At 45.8% G+C, this 19,335-nt stretch overlaps 1 protein-coding gene across 13 annotated transcripts in view; it reads left to right on the forward strand.

Moving 5' to 3' along the window:
* The first annotated feature begins 11,529 nt into the window (after window positions 1-11,529).
* The window catches only part of COBL (cordon-bleu WH2 repeat protein), a 168,689-nt gene continuing 160,883 nt past the window's right edge, over window positions 11,530-19,335 (forward strand). For 7 of the 13 annotated variants that reach the window (XM_075744732.1, XM_075744726.1, XM_075744730.1 and 4 more), the window contains exon 1: window positions 11,880-12,028. In XM_075744732.1, coding sequence (XP_075600847.1) covers window positions 11,985-12,028 — 44 coding nt within the window. In that variant the 5' untranslated portion in view covers window positions 11,880-11,984. Of the gene's footprint in view, window positions 11,703-11,879; window positions 12,029-19,335 lie in introns of those variants that run through there. The other 6 variants (XM_075744734.1, XM_075744740.1, XM_075744733.1 and 3 more) reach the window with 5 other exon arrangements.

Here is a 19,335-nt window from a genome sequence, read left to right on the forward strand (position 1 = left end):
ATTAGTTATTGCCTTAGGCTGGGATAGCCGTTTACCCAGATACATTTCACAAAGCTACAAATAAATTACAAAACTATAAATATTATTGTTATAGCTGCAAACTTTTCCCTAGTTTGTAAACTCCATTTCTCAGCAATGCCTCTCAAGCCCGGTAACACAATGTACAAAAATATATTTAGGGTATGTCTATTGGGGTTTTCTGTTTGCCTCCCCCTTGCCCCACTGGATGGCAAAAGAGCCCTTCTCTGGTGGGGTTCGGTTTGAGTCCAGCCATCAGGTTCAGGACTCAAAGGGGCTGAATTAAGGATCCTTCTTCTGTTTTGGTGCTTATCTTTTTTTTTTTTTTTTTTTTTTTTTTTAAAAAAAACCATAGAGTGCCTAGGTGTACAAGAGACAAAAATACAAGTCCTTCACAAGCAGCTGAAATCCTTGTCCCACTGACATGACAGGTGAAACCTCTGACTGCTGGTGGGCTCAGCCTGGCTGCTTCAGCTCATCAAAGCACCCATGAGCTCAGGAATTCAAAATCCTTTTGCTTATTTTTGCACCTTTCTCTCATCAAAACTGGAAGCTCTGATAACGAATCTACCCAAAGCATCCTTTCAGCTACCTGCTGCAGCTTTGCTTTTATGATGGTGTTAGCAGGATCTTTCATCGTCGGCCTCCCTGGAGCGTCCTCTTCATGCCCATGCATTTCATTCCCATTTGAAGTAAAAAGTAAAAACTGTTTGGCTTCACTTAGAGCATAGCTGGGGATTACAAACACAGATATCATGAATAAAATAAAACCAACCTGTTCTCTTTTCCAGGAGGCAGTGACAGTCTACTTGTTTCCCCACCTTGGGAAGGGAGTTCACCCCTCCTCTCAGAGCTGCTTATGGGGATGATCAGCCCCACGTTCCCAGGGAGCAGTGACAGAGGTCTCCCAGAGGAGAGGTGCTGGATACGAACATGTTAAAGCCTAATTCTGCAATAAGACCTTGGGGAATTTTTGTTTTGGTTTTGTTTTGTTTCCCTGCTAATTCCTCTCTTCCCTTTCTCAATCATTAGTCCTTTCCAAGCCTTAATCCAATAACTGAAATGTTATTAAGACTTTTATTGGATGTTTTCTTGTTACACATTGTCACAAGACTGTTGAAGAAATCATGCTCATCAAAATTTCCTTTTCTGAATTTTCCACAGCCTGTTTTTTGATCATAATGTTGCTGAACTGCCTACTGCAGAACCACTGATTTCAGCTTCCATGACAAAATTTAAACAAGGGAGGAGTTCCTATCTGTTTTGTTGGTTCCACTGTTGGACTCTATTCTTCCCTTGAAAAGCCTCCATTTAGGAAAATGGGATTTGAATTCTGGGGTTCAGTTATGAGTTGACCTCAAATGCCCAAAGATGCCAACAATGAACCCGATATTCCGACTTGCGTGCACTAACACAGATACCCAAATCCTCATTTCGGCACTCAAGAATCACAGAGCAGTTTGGGTTAGAAGGGACCTCAAAGATCATCTAGTTCCAACCCCCCTGCCATGGGCAGGGACACCCTCCACTAGACCAGGTTGCCTAAAGCCCCATCCAACCTGGCCTTGAACACTTCCAGGGATAGGGCCGCCACAACCTCTCTGGGAAACCTGTTCCAGTGCCTCACAACCCTCACAGGAAAGAATTTCTGCCTAATATCTAATCTAAATCTACCCTCCTTCAGCTTAAAGCCATTACCCCTTGTCCTATCGCTCCATGCCCTTGTAAACGGTCCCTCACCATCTTTCCTGTAGGCCCCTTCAGGTACTGGAAGGTCTCCCAGGAGCCTTCTGCTCTCCAGGCTGAACAACCCCAACTCTCTCAGCCTGTCCTCATAGGAGAGGTGCTCCAGCCCTCCGATCAGCTTCGTGGCCCTCCTCTGGACTCACCCCAACAGCTCCATGTCTCTTCTGTACTGGGGCCCCCAGAGCTGGATGCAGTACTCCAGGTGGGGTCTCAGGAGAAGCCACAGGCATCTGGAGCTTCCAAGTAAGTCAGTATCCAAAAAAAAACCAGCCCAAAGAAAACAAAACTCTAGATAATCACACAATTTTATATATATGCATAAATACATGTATTCCACAGTCTATGGACATCCATCTGAAAATTTCAGGCTTAGCCATGCTTAGTCTTTATTCATTCGGAAGGAATGAGGCATTCATACAGCAGTATGATAGCAAATGTAATTTGCAAGCTCTGTATTAGACGACAGTTTGGAAGTGCAGTTGTAAGGTATAAATGAACTGCATTTTATCATTTCTAAGGAACCACCTTAAAACTGAAAACACAGGAGCAAGCTATTGTGGAAGTAAACTAAATTTGCAGTGACACTCTTGGCGAATGTCGTTCCTTTTCCAAAGGGTTAAAGTCACACAAGTTTTCTCCTACACTGTGACATTAAAATCTCACAGAAGGGGGAAGGCTATATCTGTACTGGGGTGCAGGCCTACCTGTTGTTTAAGGCACGCTGTGAGCTTGGCAGCAGTTCAGCTGGGATTGGGCAACCCGACAGACAGAGAAGGGTTTCGGTAGCTGCGAGCCGAGGCTGCAGTGGGGAAGGGCATGGAAACCTCCAGTTTGCGGCACGCACAGAGGTCAGTAGTTGGGAGGCCACCACGCTCCCACATCAGGGCAGGACCCGAGGTTATCTTCTGCATCTGCAAGAATGAGGACAAGCAGAGGGCTGCTCGCACCGAGCACCATGAGAAACCTCCACAGAAGCCATGACTTAGGCCGCAGAGGTTGCTGCAAGCCCCGCAGCCAGTTACTCTTGTGCACACCTACAGGTGTGCTTGAGCAGGCCCTTCCTTCACACCCATCGGGGTGCTGTGGCACATCACGGGCAAAGTACACATGAACGATCGAAATGTCATTCTCTGGCCTTTCATTTCCCCTTGGGAGCTGCAAGAAAGCTGTAGACAGTTTTCAAAATATGTTTTGAGTTAAAGTCTGCAAAGATGTCCATGTGCATTTTTGGTTCAGTAGTCCTCACTGAAGTCAACGTGGCTTTTGTGACATTTAGATTTAAAACACCAACCGGTGGTGTGAAAGCATCTCCATAGTTATCGCAGGCATTAATCTAATGCATTTTAGGAGGATTTAGACTTTCACTTCTCATCTGCCATTAAAATAAATTTTAAAAAAAGTAGGCAAATTTGTGAGTTTCTTGAATATTTCATCAGGTTATGAGTAAGTATAAGAATTAAACAAACCAATGTATTCCTTTAAATCTCTACAGACACAGTGCCTATTTACAGAAGAGATTGTGGTCAATACTCTAGAACCTTTGTGGTCGTTCTGTGACACTTGCGCCGTGCGAAAAGATGGCTCTCTGCGAGACTATTGTTTTCCTCCCTTGCCATCCTTCTGTGTCGAGAGAGGAGAAGGTGGAGAAAAGGTGGGGCCCTGGCCCGCCGCCCGCTCTGCTAGAGATCGGGGTTGTGCCAAAGGGCTGGGCACCAGCTGCTGTGGGGACAGATCTTGCCACGAGGGCAGAAGAAGAACCAAGCGCGGCCCCTTGCATCACAGTTTGCTTTCTGGGCTGTCCCTGAAGCAAGGCAGCAGCGCACCACGCTGTGTAGCAAATTCACAGGAAGCTTTGTAATCTGGTTGTTCTAGTCTGCTACTGTCAACGGAAGGAAATTAGTTTTCTTTATTTATAAGTCAGAGGTGCTCCATATTTATCTTTCCAGAGGAATTCTAAAGAGCTACTTTGTATTCTTAATGCCCTGAACCAGAGGCAATTTTTGCACTGTACATTTTCTGGATACCTGCAGATGACTCACCTGAAGAAAGGGAGTGTTGTTTCACTTTAATTATGTCATAATTCATACCACTCCCCTAGACTGAGATTGTAGGGTGAGGAGAGCTGGCAAGCCAGGAGAAGACAGAGAAATGAAAAGGTTCCAAAGGTTCGTCAACCACCTCAGGTCAGGTACAGGGCATTTAAAGCATGTGAGAGACTTTTTCCTTCATGTTGTTCTTTAGGGGCCAGCAAACAGCAGGTTCCTGTGAAGGCTCAATGCAGCACCAGTACAAGTGGCTAGAGATAGGAGAAGATGTCATTAACCTCATGTTCAAGAGGAAGAGGGGAGGAAATGAGAGCAGAAGGGTTGTGTAAAATGCCCAGTCATTACTGCCCATGTTTGCAAGTGATGTGAAAGACTTAGAAAAACCAGTTGGAACCAGTAGAAAACCTCTCATTACTTTCAGTAGGCTTTGGATCAGTCCAGTGATGTTCTCCAGATGATCCGTACTTCGTCCACCCCTTTGCTGGCCAGTGTATCCGATCCCTTCCTTTTTAATTCAAGGAGAGTTTTTCTTGTTTCTAATTATGTGTTGCTTACAGGAGCAGGGTGAGGAAAGTGACGGCAACCCTTTCTAAAGAGAGAAGCATTACTCTGTCTTGTCTCTGCCTGACTGCGTCTGCCCAATGACACCGTGGTGAACCAACCATGTACTTCGTCTCAGCCCAAGTTCTTCTGGATTAGTACCACAGGATATCTTTGGAAGACCTCCATTCCTCTTTCTTTGCTGTACCCAACTAACCCATATTTTCTGGAAAAGGAGATAAGCAGCAGGAAAGGTCTCAAGGTATGTTATCAAAAAGAGAGAATTCCTGTCTTGTCACTTATTGCTATCGAGGTGTAAAGCTTCTGAAATGTATGAAGGGAGAGGTAAGAAATCTTTGCTGGCCTCAGAAGGGTAGGTGGTGGGGAAGCCACGCTCCACATCAGTGATCGTGTCATGACATGGTGGTGGCTAGAAAAAATTTATTGTCTGTTATGTCAATCCAAATATGTCCAGAGAGAATTCCTCATGGTAAGTTATTTCATTATTCACCTCCTCACATTTGTAACCTGGGTCTGAATTATATATAAGACTTTATGTACATCAGTCTTCAGACTTCATCTGCCTTCTTCAGATGCTTTCCTGACAATAGCATCCATTGATGTTCTATCCTTCAGGGGTACGAGTCTCATATTAATATAATTCAGTGATTTCAGCAGATTCATGAGGTCTACATTTGGAGTGGGAATGAATAAAAAGGTAGGCCTTTGGGAGTGCATGTATTAATTTAACAGCACACAGTGATTCAAGTCCCTGTTCAGTTTATGAAGAATTCTAGAGATGATATGTCAAAGAGTCTTATTTTTTCCAAAGAATCAAAGAATATAAGTTAAGGGTAATATTGGTGAGCTTTCACATGCATGTAAAACTGTGCGCCTTAAGGTGTTGTTCAACTAAGGCAACCACGAATGAAGTAACTCAATAGAAAAAGGAGCAGCACCAAGCCTGCTACTTTTCATTTTTGCATGAGTACATATGTATTTGTCTTTATCTATAGCATATTAATTTTGATTTAAATACAGAAATGAGTTCTGTTTTTATTTATGTCGCTATCAGTCAGGATAACTGCTTTAAATGAAAGGTGCATCAGATGATGCAAGTGTGAAGTGAGAATTACATAAGTGACTATGAAATTCTACAAAATTTCTGTTGTTATTTATCCATCTCGAAACTTGAAAATGAAACCCTGCCTCCTAACCATGGGAAGTTTCTAAATTTCAGTGAAAGACTACTGAAAAAATCTATTTAAAAAAAAATCTGTTTAAAAGTGGTAGAAATTTTAACTGAGTCCTAAAATATAGTTGTGGACGATGTTAAAAAAACTTATCTCAGACAGTGTTAAATATTTATAGAGAGGACTGTGAGTAGATACAATCCTTCCGATTATAGCTTGGCTATATTATATACATGAAAATAGAAATTGCCTTCTTGAAATAGAAACCCTGGTATTGAGTATTCAGTACAGACACAGCTCACTTGATAATTGTTTTCTAAGGGCATTTGGTCACTGCAGGGACTAACTTACCTCAGGAGCGACTTCAGCAGTTATTAGCTGAAGCCCCACATGAAAGCCAGCATTTCAAAGGCGGCAGGCACTCCTCACTGCCATTGCTCACAGCGCCAACCGTGCGTGCTGGGAGGAGATCTGGGTACAATGCATGGGAGAGGCGCAGGCTGGCTGCAACGCTGCAGCCACGTGGTGCTGTGTACGCAGTGTGCTGCATAAGGAGAAATAGGAACGTGCCATGTCCATAGTTTAGAGACAGAGAGAGAGAGAGCAAGCTTTCTGTCTGTTTCATCGCTGCACTAGAGCACGCATGGAGCGTCCCTTCTGCCGCCTCCTCGTCAGTCCTACCCGGCTTTACAAAAGCCTGGCCTGCCTGTACCTGAATGACTGGAAAAGCATCATGCCAAAGTAAAGTGCTCTGCTATGACTTCACGCCATGTTTAAATGAACTGTTTTCAGATCCGTGGAAAGTTATTTACGCAGAAGGCTCATTAAGTTTCCCTTTCCGCTAGTTCTGCTGGGCTGAGCAATCCAAGCGCTCTACTTTTCTGCCATGAAAACACTGAGATAGAGGGTAATTTTAAGCCTGGAACAAGACGTTTTAATTACAGAAAGCAGTAAAGATGAAGGGGCTTTTAGTGGCAGCAGCACTTGGGAGGCGGTGAGTTGCTTCTCTGAACTGCTGCTTTGACAACCTCAAAGCTCTCCTTGGTGCGGCAAAGAGCAGAAACCTCAAAATGAGGAATGGCTGCAGCTGGGTCACCCCGACCAGTATGCTGAGTGGGACTGCCCAGTTCAGTACAATGAAGATATATTTACATAAATTAGCTAATGTTGTCATTCAAATTTGGTTTGTAACCTGGTCAAGGCTGCCCAGATGCTTTTTTTCAGACATATAATATGTCATAGTCTTAAAGATTTATATTTTCCCCGGATCATATTATTGTCTTCTCTGACACTATTCTCAGATGAGTACTGAGTCATGCAACTCTGATTTTGGGAAGCATCTTACATTAGCATATTGCCTAGGAAGGTTCTCACCACAGCTGAGCCCAAGAACACGAGCTCTGACCCAGCAGGTGAGGCCAGTCATCTGTCCAGCTAAATATCTTTTCATCAGTTTAATTCTAGACTAGGCTTGGGGTTTCAAATCCTGAATAAAAGTTCACATAAGAGGAATGGTAGAAAAGAGAGGAAATAGAAGGCTACTTGTCCAAAATATATAGAATGAAATGTTAGGGGAAAGCAACAGACTATTAAACTGTTGGGAAAAAAAATAGGAAGAATGGAAGAATACACACATAATCAATACTCAACTTTTAAAAAAAAATCCCCAAAGGTCTACAGTTCTCAGATTCAAGACTGTGTCAGCATATTATAGAAACATACCAGCTTCAGTCTGGGTTATGCTGATGTCTGCCATGTCCACTTTTAGCCACATTTAAAATAACCCGGTTTTAATTTCCTGATGGTTACGTCATTCACAGAAATTCCTCTTATTCTATTCACATCGTGGTTTTAAACTATTTCCCCATCTCTGTTCATGTACATCACGTCCTTCACCCTGCATGTGTGCTCCGAAATACTCTCTAAGGCAAAAGGACCCTCCCTTTCCAGAATATTTTTGCCCGGTGTGACAGTGCTCGATCTGTCCTGCAGCTCCCGAGCACCAGTGTTGGGCCGGTGCTGCGTCACGCACCCACTCATCTGTCGTGCTGCCCTCCCTCTCCCCAGCACCCCACTTTCCAGACCACACCGAGGTTTGAAGGCAAGAGTGAACGGTTAAGCGGGGCTTTCCTCAACAGCCTTTTCCATGCAGAGGCTGGGAAAGAGTCTCTAGCTTTCTCCATCACACTCCCAATTCCTTTTTCTAGGTGTCTTAAGGTCAAATACCCTCCAAAAGCTTCAGAGACTTCAGTAAGTTTTGGGAGATAAAAGAACATTTGATAATGTTGTGTTAGTCTTGTATGGACCAGCAGTGACTTGTTATTTGTTCAAAACTACTCACTGTTTTTATTCATTATTTTGACATATTCCTCTAAAATTGTTATCATTGTTCACAGTTATTTCAGGTTCCTAATAAAAACAATAGGACCTGGAGGGATAAACCCCAAAACAACTTTCTGAAGAAGGGTGGGTCTGTGACTCAAGAGGATGGTCGAGCAAGCCCTGAAAATCTCATTTCCCTTCTTTTTCTTCTTCTTTTTTTCTGTGGATAGCAAAAGAAAATAATTTTATGAGCTTGGGGCTACGTAGCTCCAATTGCTATAATTACATAGCCAGGAATTTTGCAATTGTACAGTAAATCAGCTCTCTTACAGGGACTAATGCTTAAATTGCAATTTCTAGATTGCTTAGAATGGGAAAAGGATTTATGTGGTTAAAAATGCATGTTTGCTATTAACTAAACCTAACCACATTAACTAACTTCTATTCACAATGTTTTCCTGCTATAAAGTCGGGGTTGTTGTATTTTTGCCTTGGTTTTTAAGCTCAAACGTGTTTTCCAATTCTAGGACGGCCCTCAGACACCTAAATCGTAGGAAGAGAAATGTGCTAGACTAGAGAAAAGGCTTGGTTAACTGGTGCATGTTAGCTAATGCGGAGCTAATTTTAACCTCTTTTTTATACATCAGAAACAAATTCTTTGGCATTAGGCTTGTCCTACTAGATTCCTTACGTGTTCAGTTAAGTTTACACTACAAACTCAAATTCCTGAAACACTGCAGGCCAGTTTTAGCAGAAGAGGAATGTAACCTTAAAGGTTTGATTCAGTAATATTACTAGCAGTGAAAGTGAGGAAAAATAGGAATAATGTTTTGAAGACTGTATGAATGGAAATGTGAAATTGAACTGGTGATTTTTTATTTTTAAAGGCCTAAACTATTTTACAGTAAGGATTTTGTCATCTAAATGACTTAACACTAGAAAATATATTGAGGAGGCCATCTAAATGGAGATGAAGCTACAGAGACAAGAAAGGGTTAAAAAGCCAGTCCTAGGGGGGACTAAATGTGCTCAGTCTCACGGACATTTTTATGAGATTGGCAAATGCTCATGCAGCCCCTTTCCGAACTAATGCCCTTTGCCTAAAAAATGAGCATAGCACCCTGATTGTGGGGATTACAATGCACACTAGAAATGCCCCCTTTGCCCTTTTTTTGAGAGCCGGGCCCAGTGCCAAGGAGCCTGGAGAAAGGCAGATTCCCGTGTTGTTATCAGAGTGTGCTCCCCGCATTTCACTCGGCTTTTCCATCCGCAAAACGGGACTGAAAAACTGGGGCTGTGGGCAGTCAGTGCTGTTGCTCCTAGTGCTCCGGAGGTGTATTAAGATGAGGATTTTGGTGATTAATAGCCTTTTGCTGTGCTACATAAAATGAAGCAAACATAATAATCAAATACTGTTCTGTTGTTTCATGCTTTACACCTCCACTTGGGTGTATCACAGTAGAGTAGAAGCTGGAGCTGAGGCAAGGGAAGTTTGTTCAGGTTCTTAAAATAACCACAGTGGTGTAGTTTGCTAATGATGTGGACACGGGAAGATTTGGGGGGTTTTGTAGAGGTTTTGTGCCCGTGCAGCTTTAGCATCTATTCAAGGATAGGGAAGAGTTCATTTAGATTTAGGAACAAGAAAGCGAGATGAAAAATGATGGAATAGATGATGAGCACAGCTATGAAATCAAGTGGTTGTGATTTAATAGATGACCATTCATTCCTGGAGCTACGGTAATTGACAGCGTGCAGTCTCTGAACCAATCTACTTGCAAAATAAAGCATGTCAGCTAGCCTATTTATTTTCATAAGGACGCAAATCAGGAACATGCATGTGGCTCATTACCGTGGCATGCGGCTCAGATGACCGGGGTAATTATTGAACTGTGGTGACTCAGTCAACTTCTACCCATGGTAACAGGGAAATCAGAGATCAATCTTTTGCCTCTGCAAATCTGTATTCCTGTTTCTCTACCAAGGGCTAGGACAGCCAGCTGCCTCTTTTGCCCTCAGGCTGTCTGTATATGTCAGAGATGGAGGAATGGAAAGCAACATTCTTGACTCACTGCTGAATAGATGGGAATTAAGAGGAGAACTCAGGCTGTCAAAGTGAGAAAAGACAAAAGTAAGGATGACTATACTACAATAAGTGTTCTGCTATACATTGGGGTAAATGCATAGAAACAGGTATTTTGATCATAATGCAAAAGCCTTGGTACAGGACAAAGGTGGGTGTTTACGGTAATCTTCCATTCATGTAGTATGGAAAAGATGACTGTGTCCTTTTCCTTTCCATTATTAGCAAATTAATCCAATGTCTGAATATTTCCAAATATTTACAATCTGCCTGGGATGGGAGTTTCTTGCAGATAGCAATGCCATCACTCGCACGCAGCTTCTGACCCAGATTTGCCAAGTCTTGCTCGCTAAGCAAGAAACCCTCACTTTCGGGGCCAGAGAAGCTGATTGCATTTACTCTGGTCACCGAGCTGGGCAAGACACTTTCCAATGGGCAGAATATGCAGAGATATGAGCTCAAACCTGACGGGAGGGGAGGGTTTGGGGAAAGGGGTCACCATTAATCAGAACCTGTGGGGCTGTCGCCAAGGCAGCCAGGTGAATAGGCAAGGCTGGCAGCATCTTCCCTTCGGCTCGCAGCCTCCCGCCTGAGTTTCTCACCATCACTTTACTCAGCCCGCTCGCTCCTGCTCCTGGTCCCAGTGTTGATCAGTCTGCAACCTCTGCCACTCTCCCACCTCGGCCAGGAAATTAAGGTGAAGCAGAGAGGGTTGGAGGGAGCAGAGAAACTCCTGAACCGCCCAAGAGAGGCCAGGGCGCCCAACGCTGGGCACATCCCAGCGCAGGCACATGCTGCAGTAACATAAGCCAGACTCCCCCGCCTCTGGCTTGGTTCTCCTTTCACACGCAAGCCTAACAGTTGTTCTCCTGGGGGAAACGGCGCAAGGGGACTATTTCTGAAACAGCACACTGAGATTTTAACATGCCACCTGCATTGCCGCGAAGGCCGTGCCGGCGGGCCCTCTGCACAGCTCGGGGTGCGAGCCGTGCCCGGGGTGCAGGGCTGAGGGTGCAGCGGGCCCCGCGCTGCCTTCCCTGATGCTGGGCTCAGACCGATGGGTTGAAACGCCCCGGAGGAAGCCTGCCTTGCCCTGCCTGCCCCACCGCGGCTCTTCAGCCCCTCTCTTGACCGAAACCGCTACTAACTTTAAGAGTTGTTTGCACAGCCTCCGAAAAAATAAATCTATAAGAATAAAGGTAACAAGAAGCAAGCCGTACGCCGCAACGTTAGGTGCTGGGCAGCGCGTGAGGCCCACGAAAAGCCTTCGTTCCCCGCGGAGCTCGATCTCGGCGAACAGCCGCCTGGCAAGGTTTTCTTTGCCAAGTTTAGGGCAAAGGAGGTGTAGGAGGGTTTTCTGAGCTGGTGCCGGCGCTAGGGTCTGTCGCTTCTCCCTCCCGCGGGTTTCCCCGTCCCCTCCTCTCGCCCTCCGCGGCGTGGGCGGCCGCCCCGGCAGTGCCCGCGGGGGCAGCCGCGCTGTTTGCATTTGTCCCGGCCGGTCACATGGAAACGGGCTTGCAGCGCCCCCGGCCCCGCCCGCCCGCGCACCCCGGCTCCCCGGGCCGCTCAGCGGGCAGCCGCCAGTCGAGCCGACCCGAGCCGCTCGCTCCCGGGGGCCGCGCCGGGAGCGCAGCCCGCCCCGCCGCCTGACCCCTGCCGTGCTGTGCCTGGTGAGGGACCCGGCCGGGCAGCCCCTTCCTCGGCGGGCGCAGCCAGCTGTCAGTGCCCGCGGCGCGGCGTTGCTTCCCTGCCGGCCCGGTGAGGCGGGCGAGGGGCAGCGAGGGGCCGCCCCGCGCCGCCTCGCCAGGGCATCCCCGCCCGCAACCCGCGGCTGGGCTGGCTTGCGGCGGCGCCCCGGGGCAGTGCCGCCCGGCGTCGGGGCGGGGAGCAGGGCCGGGCGGGGGAGGTGGGGGTGAGGGAGGGGGCGAGGCCGGCTCTCACGCCTCTCCTCTCTTCCCTCCCTCCCGATCCCCGCCGCCCCGCTGCGGGACTGCGTCCGGACCAGCTCGTCCCTTGAGAAGCGGTGAGGGAGGCCCGGTCATGGAGACCTTGGTGCGCCCCGGGGCCAGCAAACCTCCCAGCGGGTAAGCCATCCGCCGCGACACGGGACGGACTGGCCGCCGCTCTTCCTCCGCGGGCAGGAGCGGCTCCAGGCAGCGGCAGTAGCCGCGCTGGCCGGCGGGCCTCAGTGCCTTCCCTCCCTTCTTCCCTGTCTCGGGGCGGCGAGCCGCCGAGGTCGGAGCCGGCGCACAGGTGTCGGCAGCCCGCCCCGGGCGCGCCGGGGTGGCGGCGGGCAGAGGAGAGGGGGCACGGCCGAGGAGCGGGGCGGCGGGGGCAGGGGACGGCACGGTGAGCTGGGGTGGGGAAGGGTCATGAGGGGGAAAAGGGGTCTGCTTCGCCTTTCCCCTTTGGAAGGGGCGCCCCGACCCTGCTGCCGTCGCTGCTCCTCCGCCTGCAGGACCGGAGAGGTTGGGGAGCGAGGTTTGGTTTTGGGATGTATTTCTTGCCGAGGGTTGTTTGGGCTGGCCAGGGCGCTCCGGCCCTGTGGGGCGGCAGGCAGCCGGCGCTTGCGGCTCCCGTCCCGGGGTGCGTCCCGCCGCGGCGCTGGGCGAGGAAGGAGCCGGGGCCGCGGTGAGGGGAGCCCGGGCGCTGCGGGTCTCGGGGCGGATCCGGCTGGCGGACGGGTCGGGGGAAGCGCGCTGCCGCTGGCGTCGGTTCCCGCCTGCCTGCCCGCCCGTGTGTGTGCCAATACGCTGCTGCCAAAAGCCTTTGAAAGGTTTATTCAACCGTCCCAGCCGTGGGTCCCTCAGCCCTAGCGCTCAGCCGCGGCAGAGGAAGGAAAAACGCTGCCAGCCTCGAATTAAAAATGCCAAAAGTGGTCTGAGGTTGGTGGGTGACCGCGGCCCCGGCCGGGCTCTGGGCAGCTGCCTGCGGCTGCCGGTGGCTGCTCCCCGTCCCTCCTGCCCTTTGCTGACAGGCAGCGCTCTAGCAGTACGAATGCTAAATAGCAATCAGCCCTTCTGTAAACCACAGGTGGATTTGGGGTTTTGAAAGAGAGGAAACAAATACAGAATATGCCAGCAGTGAATTTATTAGTCTGTTAATTAAACAACAAGAGCAGCAGCAAGATGAAGTCCTAAGTGATCTCTTTTGTCAGAGCAGAAGCTGGGCAAGTTTTAAGAACTGTGCAGTCTGCTTGCTGCAATTTACTGCTCTACTTCACACTGTCTGCATGCACTGAAAAAGACTGTGATTGCTTCAGCAGCTTTTTTATTTTTAGTTCTAACGTTTATGTCATAAATTAATTTTCAGATAAATAGAAGACAGCTTTAAAGTACATGCTGGTGGGCTGCAGTAGTTTTGTTAGGTTTAACTTCCTGAGTTTCTGGATTTAATAGGAAGTTTGGTAGTGCCTAACTCAGAAAGTAGAACAGGGAGCGATGAGTGAAGAAAAGATGCCGTTACTAGTGCTGCAGTAATGAAACTATGTGTGCAATGTTCCTTTGACTTGCAGAGCATGGTTTAGCTTGCTGCTCTTTTTGTAAAGAAAATGCTTAATTCCTGTTTAAAAATGAGCCTGTTTGATTGTGACCTTTTAGGCTAACCTTCTGTGAAAAGCAGTAGATATCATGTACCTCCTCTCTCTGTGTTTAACTGATGTAACAGCATAGCTGCTTTCGAAAATCCTGATGAAAAGGAGATCTAGGATGCCAATTTACATGTGTGCTTTGAAGAGTAGCCAGCATTTCTCAGATGCAGTGCTGATTAAAAATTTGTCTTGATTGCTAGGTATCGAAAGAGTCATTAAAGATTTTGAATTTGAAATGAGAAAGTATGTCATTAGTGCATCTCAGAGATGAGCACTGGAGTCTGAGGGCTTTTCTGCACAAACTTGCTGAATCCTACGTAGCCAGCTTCATCTGCGTAAACCTGTCCGTGGCCAGGCTCAGATTATCACGTATACGATCAGAAATTACAGTAACTGCATTAACTTCAGTCGGATCGCTCCTGACATGGCTCAAGGAGGTGAAACCAGTCAAAAGGTGAGATGTGCTTCCAATATTGTACAGCAAAGTGTGTGGGTGCTAATCCACTCCTGTGGAAGCTGATGGCAGCGCTGTCGTCTGCACCGACGAGGACTGCCTGTCTGTTTTATCTGAGCTGATTTCAGCCTTGAAATCCTGCTTGTTGCCTTTTCTTGCAAGTCAGAGGTTCCCAGCCTGGATGTGCCTGTGTTGTCAGCAGTGGGTTGGTTTCACTGAAGAGTGTGTAATTCCCTGACTTGGTAACATCCGTACTGGCAGCCGGTGGATGTTTGGTCCCTAATCAGGTTTTACTCGTTCAATGAGGAAATCGGCTCGGGCCAGGAAAAGAGGGCATCTTCATCTGTCCTTGTTGTTTCTCATATGAATCCAGACATGAACTGCATCTGTGGAGCGTGCCCAGGGAACGCCGGCTTGTAAGGCCACTGTGGCAGAAATAACTTCCTTTCACGGGAGGAGAAATGCTGTATGCGTTTCCAGCTTATTCATTGGGTTAGCTTGCAGTTATGAAAGCAAGAGGTTAAAATGACTGCAACTTCACAATTTTAAATAAAATTTAGGCAAAGCTGTTTTGTGTCTATGTAAATCATTAACAGCAACGTTACGAGTTTCCCTCATTTAACAGTGTACAAATTTAATGTATCATTTGGTACAGGGTAGAGCAGCTCTGCTGTGTGCTTTACACAAATAAATTGCTTACGTGTGTTTTCATGGCACAGCTGCTTGAGAATTGCACATTTAAAAGTAGGATACTGTTATGTTTGGTGGTGGTTTTTTAAATGGCAAAGGAAAAATGCAGTTTGTATTGGTGTTGCAGGGTGTTTCCCATTTTTCCCATTTCTCAGCTTCAAGTAGACTTCAGCACTGAGAATTTTATTACTACTTGCTAGGCATGAGTTTTGTAAAGCTTTACCAAGTCTATGATGCTTTAATTAACATTTATTTTAGCTTGTGAAGGTGAATTTAATGCAATCAATAGCAGCAGCAGAAATTAGGGTTTATTCTTCTGTGATCATGCAATGGGTGCTATGAGAGAGAAATACACTTGTTTAAAACTTACTGCCTTGGTGTCTGCATCTACCCTTACTTCATTAGGGAGAGCAGTGCTAGGCCTCTCTCTGGGTGTCTCGAACATCTGATTGGTGCCTTTTTGACCATAATATGACATAATTGACATACATTGGTCTTAAGTGGCTTAATGGGCTCAAGCCTAAAATGAGGACTTACAGGATCAGTTGTGTTCTGCTCCATTAGGAGCCTCGCAAAGTGCAGAGCATCTTCTGCTGTCACTAAAAGCATTGCCATTTCCCACCAAAACCAGTGGTTCATGGGTCTTTCTCTGTGCCTTTACGCCTGAGCACAGAAAAACTTCCTCTGGAGTTTTTGGTAAATGTGGGAAAAGCCTCTATGTTAAACAAGATGTATGAGCGCTTTCTTTAGATAGGACCTTTATTTTCTGTGCTTCACCTTCCTTCCCTATCTCACAGAGCCTTACATTACTAACAAATCTAGGCATACACTAGCACACCTACTTTGGAGGAACTTATCTGCAGGATTGAAGTCACCCTGGAAGTCAGATAAAGGCTGCAAAACATCGGTAACACTTGCTCTGTACCTGGGAGTTTGCTTTTCTGCATGCAAGTCACGCATCTCAACTTGTTGAAACCTTTTTCTATTATTTTATGCCTGTTCCACATAGTTAAGTGGATTAGTTTGTGAAACTGCATATCCAGCTTTAAAAAAAATATATTTTTTTATTATACTTATGTTTGGTGTCTTATTTGTAAACCTTGTCTCAAAAAGCCTGGAGGGAACCGTTGTCGGGAGAGCGTCTATGTGAACATCTGCACAGCACTGCTTACACCATACTCTCTCACCTTCAGATGTTACAAGATTTAGGGTATACAGAAATAACCGTGTAATTAGTCATAGAATCAAAACTGGAAAACTGGGCAATTTGCATATGTTTCCCCTGCTTTGTATTTATATGAGAGTTCAGTGTAATGTGCAGAGTGCTGGACGGCAAAGGGTGATGACTGCAGTTAGCAGTGTGGAGTAGCAGTGCGGTACCTGCTTTGAAGGTTGCTGCCTCAATGAGTTGCAAGACTGACACTTGTGCTTTCGGCATTATCCTTCACGTTGTGGCCCTGTTTGTATTGCACCACTCCTGCAGAATTCAGACGACGCTTCTTGTGTGCACACAAGGAATTTCTCTGTGATATGGTTTACTAGCACTGCAGGCAGCATTAGCCCTGTCCTCTCACAAGTAGTTTGGGTCCAAATTATTTCTTTTTGTGTCAGTGGAGATAGGTCGCATTAAATAAAACTCGGGTGACAGTGACAGAAGAATTGTGCTTGCTATTGCATAAAATGAAACAAGGCAATTTTTATAGTGTTTTGTACCTCTCTATGAATATAACTGTCGACCTGATACGCTGGAAGGCATGTATGGTTTCAGTCATGACTAATATCTCAGGATTGCTGAAGATAAGCAAGCTAATTGTAAGAATAAGCTAAATGGTGAGATAAACACAATGCAATCCAGTCCTGACAGCTGTACTTTCTAAATTCCAGTTTCCCACTTCTGCCTTACTTTCTCCCTTTTTTTTTTCCTTTTCTCTTTCTTTCAGAAATCTGTTAGTCTTGTACCACAGTAGAAGGATGAAATAGATGGCTTCTTAAAGTCTCTTCCATTTTTGGGCTGTCTAGAATATTCAGGATTTGTTTTTTTGTATTTTTTCATCTTGCTCTTTTATGCTGCTTCTGCCTCTGTTAGGTGAAATGGAGCCTTCTCTTTCCTACTGTCGCCTGACTCATTTCTTCTTCATGACTTTCCCTTGTAATTCCAGCTTCATTTTTCTACAGGTTTTGCTCCTGTAAGTTTACATCTTAGTAAAATTGCTTGTCTTTATGAAAGCACTTCACTGCTCAGCAGGAGGTAGCACTATATTTTGATGGGACAGATTTTTACTTGCCACCCCATCTGGGCAAGCTGCACCAATTACAGTGATTTTCCAGGATGCTGCACTAGATAAAGTTGAAGAAAGTGGAGGGGGTTAGCTACAATTTAGAGCATTCATATGGGTGCAGTTTTAGATGATGCTGACCATTAAGGAAAGCAACTTCTTAGTTATTTACTTTGAAGTCAGTTCAGTAAATACACAGCTGCTTTGTGCATAGCTAATCTCGCTAGAGAAGTGGTGTATTACTTTTTGCTGAGTAATTCAGATCACAGTACAACTATGATTATGGCCAGAATGAAGGGAATTTTTTTTTGCCTTCAAAGGAATGAGAGTTTTCTTGTATATGTCTATGTATTCTTAAACATCTATGGTGTTGTATATATTTGTTAAGACTCCTGTTGTCACAGACTTGAATTATTTTATAAGCATTTATGAAGGCTTTCTAGCAATATGCTTTTGGGTTAAAGAAATACATGTAGGAAACTCAGTTTTATTTATATAGGCAAAAGTGTGAACACATTTACATGACCCACTCCGAAAACGGGCAGGAGGTCTGTGGCAGAGTTAGGGAAGTACCTCACTGCTGCTGAATCACAACTCAGTGCCTTAACAAGTATTCCCCTGTGTCTGGCCTTCAGCTACTCTGTTAGCATCAGCAAACACTTCATTTTCTGGCAACGACTGTGTTCGGTATACTGCAGCTTTTTGTATTGCTCCAGCATTGTGATTTCCATGAAAACTGACAGCTTTCACACTGTAATGCTGCTTCTAAGAGACTGGGGGGTCTTTAGAAATTTATTTCTTTATAGCAGGTTAAGCCAGCCTCCTGCAGTAGTAGTTGGGAATGAGGAAAGACTTAAAATCCGTGTTTCCAGCTAGATTTGTGGTTTAAGGATCTTTTTAAAAGTAGCTGCATTTCCAGCTAATGGCAATTACAACCCTTATTAACATATTAATCCTCTTAATATATAGAGTGTTTCCAGAGCTGTTAGTTGCCCTGTGAGCCAGGCTACTTATCATTAAATAAGTGATGCTGGGAATAGTATATTGTTGTCATAGTTTCAGCATGAGAGTGTCAGCGATGAGCCAGGGACTTCACCCATGCCAAGGAGTGAGTCACAAAGATTGCGTGGCAGGGCCGTGCTGTGATGGCGCTGACACACAGCGTCTCATACCCGCTTTAGTCCCCTTGCACCCGAAACATTGTCTTTTCTGTTTCATTATTCCCCCAGCTAATAAGCTGCCCAAGAGGCTGTGCATTTGTGCAGAGCAGTTGTCATAATCAGAGAAGTGTGTGTGTGGGGGGGAATGGATCGAGAATGATTTTTCTGTTTATGTTCCTTTGTTCTCACTATAGCTTCCAGATTGAGAGTGTCTACAGTATAAAAAAAAAATTACTTCTTACTGCTGACCCTGTAAATTCAACCTGGTATTTGCATGCTAAACCGTGCTTTCTGTGTTCCTTGTGATGTGTTGTATGGAAGAGAGTTGGCAGTCTCCTCTGACAGTTCCTGTGATGACATGTGAGTTATAAAGCTTTCTCTGGTAGTCAAAACCTGATACAACACCGATATACTATTTTTGGGTTTTTTTAAGGCAGTGAGCATCATTAAAGCAGGTAGGAAAGGTGCAAATGAAATGAGAACTTGGTGTAGGGTGAGCCCCAGGTACTTGCAGAGGTGCAGCAGACAGATGGCATTTTCAAGTTCAGTTCTGCATTCTCCAGTGTCTTATTTTTATTAAAGGAGATTGACCTGCATGTAAGTTAAAAAGTTGGTCTGTGAGTTGCTCTGCCTCTCTCTCCATGTTACTGTGGCGTATGCAAAGAGGAGTGGCTCAGGAAGGTATGGTGGAGAGTCCCTCATGTAAGTAATCAGCAGCCAGGTAATTAGGGAACTTGCTTACAGAAAACCCACATTCAAGGACCTGTTTGGCACAGGAAGGGCTGAGGATTAAACCTGTGGTAGCTTTTACTACACCAAGTTGCCAGGACCACCAGGCAGCCTGGAGTCCTCCTTTTTTCTTTGAGCAAGAAGCCAAATAAACGCAAGCCTCGCTGTTCCTGAAGCTGTCATGTTGTGATCGATGTTTCCCTAGCAAGCTCTAGCAATGACCCACAGGCTGGAAGAAAATAGTCTTTCTGAGGCATGCTGGTTTTGTGGTGCTAAGAGTGAAAACTTCCTTTACTCAATAAAATAAACAGATGCAAAGTCATACCACTGACGTGGAACTTGAGGAAGAAAATTGCATTTTATGTTATCAGTGTTCTAAATATAGCCATATTGTAAGGTTCAACAGCAAGTACCAATCCTGAAGTACTTAATCAGAGAAGTGTTACTTTATGTTTTCAGCGTGACTAACAAGCAGTACAATTCTCTGTTTGCC

Source organism: Balearica regulorum, chromosome 2 (genome assembly GCF_011004875.1).
Source record: "Balearica regulorum gibbericeps isolate bBalReg1 chromosome 2, bBalReg1.pri, whole genome shotgun sequence".
Classification (NCBI taxonomy): domain Eukaryota; kingdom Metazoa; phylum Chordata; class Aves; order Gruiformes; family Gruidae; genus Balearica; species Balearica regulorum.